The 6,030-nt window shown below is 28.5% G+C and overlaps 1 protein-coding gene across 1 annotated transcript in view; it reads left to right on the forward strand.

Moving 5' to 3' along the window:
* Positions 1–6,030, forward strand: part of LOC108693826 — an 18,057-nt gene that overhangs the window by 1,366 nt on the left and 10,661 nt on the right. Inside the window, exons 2-14 of the mRNA XM_018202978.1 lie at positions 330–762; positions 887–1,034; positions 1,125–1,398; positions 1,542–1,712; positions 1,773–1,870; positions 1,965–2,099; positions 2,190–2,488; positions 2,551–2,636; positions 2,726–2,850; positions 2,995–3,207; positions 3,287–3,524; positions 3,603–3,735; positions 3,820–4,141. Of these exons, the coding sequence (XP_018058467.1) occupies positions 330–762; positions 887–1,034; positions 1,125–1,398; positions 1,542–1,712; positions 1,773–1,870; positions 1,965–2,099; positions 2,190–2,488; positions 2,551–2,636; positions 2,726–2,850; positions 2,995–3,207; positions 3,287–3,524; positions 3,603–3,735; positions 3,820–4,141 (2,675 nt within the window). The remainder of the gene's footprint in view (positions 1–329; positions 763–886; positions 1,035–1,124; positions 1,399–1,541; positions 1,713–1,772; positions 1,871–1,964; positions 2,100–2,189; positions 2,489–2,550; positions 2,637–2,725; positions 2,851–2,994; positions 3,208–3,286; positions 3,525–3,602; positions 3,736–3,819; positions 4,142–6,030) is intronic.

Consider the following 6,030-nt stretch of genomic DNA (forward strand, 5'->3'; position numbering starts at 1 on the left):
AGATAATTCTTTTATTTTGTTTATTTTAAAATATATATTAAAAAAAAAATAAAGCTCTGATAATGACTCATCACTTTCTAAAAATGTTTTATATTCAATTCTCTTTTGATTCATTCAACAGGTAACAAAATTTTGTTTTCAATTTATTGTGGAATAATATCTAGCCTTTTATTTCTTCATTAATTTCATCAGCATATATATAAAATCAATCAAATATAATATTAATCAGATAAAAACTATACCTTCTACATGATGCGTTATTCATCCGAGTAATTTATAAAGATTATTTATAAATAATTATTAATTAGAGATAATAATTTTTTTTGCAGATTCGAATAGACCAGAGGCATATACAATAATGTTTGATCCTGATGAAAGTTTGAGATTGCCAAAAGAAGTCGTACCTATTCATTATGACCTCTATTTGCATCCAAAACTTAAAGAAAGTACATTTTCCGGAAAGGTGACCATTCTTATTGATGTCAAACGGAATTACAACAGGAGATTCATAGCTCTCCATCAAAAGAATCTCAATGTAAAATCTGCAAAGTTAACGTACGATTTAGATGAAAATTATGATATTAACATCTCTTACATCAATAAGCCTTCCAAATATGAAATTTTTACGATATTAACTGACAACGAAATTAAATCCGGATTATATCACTTGAGCTTAGAATTTGATGGAAGTCTAAAGGTCAAAATGGATGGATTTTATTCCAGTACATATCAGTATACGAGTGATAATATTAATAAAACCAGGTAATATAAATTTATTATCTTACAAATAAATAATGTACAAATTTTGTGATAAATTTAATTTACATTCGTTTTTAATTCCGTGATGTAGCAAAATAAATTATAATGTATCTTTTTTAATCAACAGGTACATTGGGACTACTCAGTTCGAGCCAACATATGCTAGACAAGCTTTCCCATGTTTCGATGAACCCCATTTGAAGGCAGAATTTTCGATAAAACTGGTTTATCCCATGGATGATGGTTATCATGCTTTGTCTAATATGAATGTAAAGGTGAATAATAATTTTTAGCGGCATTAATTGTCATTTCTTCTGAAAACCTATTAAACAATTGAACAGTTTATTGAGTCATTTTTTTTTTAGAGTACGGAAATACATACACCAGAACGTAATTTAGCAACAGTGACCTTTGCAAAAACCGTGTATATGTCCACGTATCTAGTTGCTTTTGTTATTAGTGACTTTGTTGGCACAAGTAAAATGGCAAAGGGCTTAAATGGGCGAGAATTTCCGGTTAGTGTTTATACCACAAGACTTCAATCAAAGGAGAAAAGAGATTTTGCAGTGAATATTGGCGTAAAAGCTATCGAATATTTCATAAACTTTTTCAAAATAGATTATCAATTACCAAAACTCGGTAAATATACAACAATAGATTACAAAAAAAGATTTATTAATTAAAATACAGATAAATTTGTTATATACGCTTAAAGATCTCGGATTAATTAAATTCTTATGTATACATATATATATATATATAAAACTTTATCTATTATACAGATATGGTTGGGATTCCCGATTTTAAAGCCGGCGCTATGGAAAATTGGGGCATAGTGACTTATAGAGAAACAAGGTTGATTTATGATGATCGTAGTAACTCCATTTATGATAAGCGCGCATTAATTAACATAATCTGTCACGAACTGGCACATATATGGTTTGGAAATCTCGGTAAATATCATATCTTAATTAAATGTGTTAATGAAAATGTAAGATATATCTTTTTTTCAGTTACTATGAACTGGTGGAATGATTTATGGCTCAACGAAGGTTTCGCTACATTTATGGCTTTTAAATGTTCAGACGCGGTTGTACCAAATCAGGAATATGTTAGTCATCTCTCAATAATAATATGATCATACATTGATATAAAAATTTAATATGATAAAAAATATATCAATAATATATAAATATTATTTTCAGATGGAGCAATTTCCTATATGGATAATGCAGAATGTGTTCGTTTCCGACTCAAAATTAAGCTCTCATCCTATCGTTTATAATGTGCAAAATGCAGATGATATTGCAGCAATCTTTGATGACATATCTTATCAAAAAGTATACAAATCTGATATCTTAATAATAGTTTTTATCTTGTTTACTAATTTTTTTATCTCATTTATTTATTCAAATTACTGTCTATTTTAGGGATCATCTATAATCCGCATGATGGAAAATTTGTTTGGATCTGATGTCTTCTTCGGTGCAATTAGTAACTATTTGAATAAGTATGCCTATAAGAATGCAGAGACGGCGGATCTCTTTGAGATTTTGCAAGATGCGGTTAAAAACAAATTAAATGTAACAGCTGTAATGGACACTTGGACGCGACAAGAAGGCTTTCCCGTTATTAACGTCAAAAAGTCTAAAAACAAATTTATATTAACTCAGAAACGATTTTTGGACGATCAAGATGCCAAATTCAATCCTTCAGAATCCAATTACAGGTTACTCTCCAGTTACTTTATTTACTAATTGACAAATGTTCAAATTATGTTATATCTTACAGATATCGATGGACCATACCTATTACTTATATCACTAACAGAAACGAGAAACCCACTCTTGTATGGTTCGACAGGAATGCGAATAAATGTTCGATTTCGTATTATAATCTTTTTATTATACGAATTGTTTCCACGTTATTTTTGTTCTTTGTTATTGTAAAATTTTATATTTTACAGTGGTGATTAAGGTCGACAAACATACCAAATGGATCAAATTAAACGCAGGCCAAGTTGGCTTTTATCAAGTTAATTACAAAAAGGAATGGAAAACTTTCAAGGAATTGCTTTGTTCTTGCCACACGGTAAAATCATGCAATTTTTCCAATTAATTCAAAAGTTATAAACAAAAAATTATTACTATATAAATTAATATGCATTATATTCTCACTTTCTAATTAATAATCTCTTCGAAAATTTATTTAGACCTACTCTTTTTTTTATTACAGAAAATATCCTCATTGGATCGAGCAAATCTTTTGAACGACATGTTTAGTTTAGCTGATGCCGGTGAGATCGAATACAACACTGTAATGGATATAAGTGTATATCTCATCAAGGAAAGTCACGCTTTTCCATGGGAGGTTGCGAAATCGAAATTGATGACGATGTATGCTCTATTGACTTCTTCATCTAAACCATATATTGCGGACAAGTTTCAGGCAATATATTAATCACATTGTTACAAATTACTTTTGCCGTTATAAATATTATTTTTTCATGTACATAATGTATTTTTAGTCTTTTGTATTGATGTTGGTAGACACCGTCTACAAGAATAATGTAGCTTGGATCGATAAGACAATTGAAGATGTTCCGTTAACATATGTGAACAGAATACTGCGATCTACGGTAATCGAATTGGCCTGTGCAATGGATTCACCTGAATGCCTAAAAAGAGTCGGAGAGCTTTTTAAGGAATGGCTGATAGAAGAGAAGCCGCAGCATCCTGATATTCGCGAATTGGTTTATTACTATGGTTGGTCTATTTAATCATCCATTCTCAAAATCATCCGATTATTAAAAAGTTCTAATAGAATACAAATCTTTTATTTAGGTATGCGTTATCATTCAGATGAGAACGAGTGGAACATCATGTTTGAAAAATTTAAAGACGAGACCGACCCCAGCGAGAAAAATAAAATAATGATGGGGTTATCAGGCATAAAATCCACTAAAGTTCTAAAGGAGTTAGTATTAAATCCATAAAAATTGACAATTTTTTAAATATATTTTTTAAGCAAAATTAAATAATAATTTCTATTCTTTTTTAGGTATATTACCAGAGCAACTAATGAGACATATGTCCGCACTCAAGATTTCTTGAGATGCTTAACTATGATTTCCATGAATCCCGATGGTACATTATTAGTATGGAACTGGGTACGCAAGAACTGGGAATTTTTAGTGAATAGATACACTCTGAATAATTCATATCTTGGTCGACTTATACCATCCATTACACGTTCCTTCGCTACACAAAGTAGACTAGATGAGATAAAAGCCTTCTTCAAGAAATATCCTATAGCTGGTGCCGGTGTTGCTAATCGAGCAAAAACTCGCGAGATAATCTCAAAAAATATCAAATGGCTCCATAAAAATACTAAAAAATTTGATAAGTGGTTTTTAAAAAACTGGCCACTTAAGTCCTATTAAATGTACCAACATAATATGTCGTATACAAAACAACTAAAAAAAATGAAAGACTTAACATACATTATCGATTTTTAATAATTTATCATATGCCTCAACCTTGAAAGTATTACCAATAGCCTGAAAATAATTAATTGTGATTTTGTTTATTATTACGAACAGTTGTTACGAAAAGGAACTCTTGCAAAATACTATGCTTAATGAAATTATTCAATATATCAAAATTACACTACGATTAAATATTTTGATTTATTCACACAATTACCGTGGCAATGATTGATAGGTATGCTAAATACGAAGGCAGTTTTAATTATATATATCACATTTTATTAACACAAGTGATTATTATCCTCAAATGTGGATTTTTTGTCTCATAAGATATATGAAAAAATTATCATCAAATCATGAATATTGGATCTATTATATGATCAATTGCATTTTTCAAATAGCCATCAATAAGATATTGTAGAGAAGGATGTATTTTTTAAACATATTTAAAGAATTAAATGTCAATCTTAATATTTGAATAAGTTTGTGATAAAAATTAATTGTTTATTGCTTATTAATTTCAAAATTAAAATATTTAGAAAATATTGCGATTTTTAAATTTACTAAACTTAAAATAAATTAAACTTCAGTAATAATAAGTATGACATTACAAATTTAAAATAAATAAAGATAATACAGGTATAAGAACCAACCGCAGAACTTGATGCATAAATTAAATTATTTTTTACTGTAGGTCATAAAAATTCAAGAATGATGTTCTACTTCAAGAATATTATACATTGTTGCTTTACATACATTGTTGCTTCACACAGTTCTACAAATTTGTACAAACATATTTTATAATATTAAGGAATATTATAGGCAATGAAAAAATTAAAAAAAATATTTTAATTATACATAGAATCGTTCACACATATAAATTAATCTTATGCGACAGTATGAATTAATCAAGTGTTCTTAATTGTACTTTTGAAAATACGATATGAATACGCTCTACTTATTAGCTTTGCCTCGTGACAGAGAGGTGGGAGTCGTTAATTATATCAATTTCGACGGATGTTAATGAACGCGTGTGTACGCGACGGTTAATTCAAGTCAATTTTGCTAGCGAATTTGAATGCAAGTCGGCTGTCATTGTGTAATATTCAATTAAGAACGATTTTCGTTAGAGAATCGGCTCTTACATACCGTCACCAACAGCACTTAAACGCGCAGTTTCTCTCGGATGATCGAGCGAGAAGGAGATCGAGAAGTGAAATTGAATGATAGATCTTTAATTAAGATATAGTTACACAAGATTTTTAATTTATGAGTTTCCTCCGCGTTGTTTAAGTACTTTTTATCGTATTTCTTGTACTTCATGTAGTGTTTCTTGTTTTAATTTACTGTGTAACGAAAGAGCTTTTGAAAACCAAATATAAATAAAGTATGTGTGAATTTGTGCAATGAAACAATTACATTTATAATTTTCAAATAATAAATAATAATTAATAACTAATAATAAATGAATAGAATACTAAATATTTTCCTGTGCTTTTCTTTTTAAATAAGAATATGTGGAAATGAAATTGTTAAATTTGGAAGAACCCAAAGGTATTTGTAATAAATCATATTATTGTAATGAATAAGTGAATATTTTTTGAAAAACATTATTAATTGATAAAATTGTATTTTTTCTTGTAACTTGTTTCTTTGTAATTTATTTGTATATAAAAAAACTGTTTTATTATAGTGAGAGTTGTAATACCAATTTTCGAAATAAATGAATAAGAAATTTTACAATCATTTTGAACATTAAAAAAATATATTTATTCTCAGTCACA

This window comes from Atta colombica, unplaced genomic scaffold, assembly GCF_001594045.1.
Source record: "Atta colombica isolate Treedump-2 unplaced genomic scaffold, Acol1.0 scaffold110, whole genome shotgun sequence".
Lineage (NCBI taxonomy): Eukaryota > Metazoa > Arthropoda > Insecta > Hymenoptera > Formicidae > Atta > Atta colombica.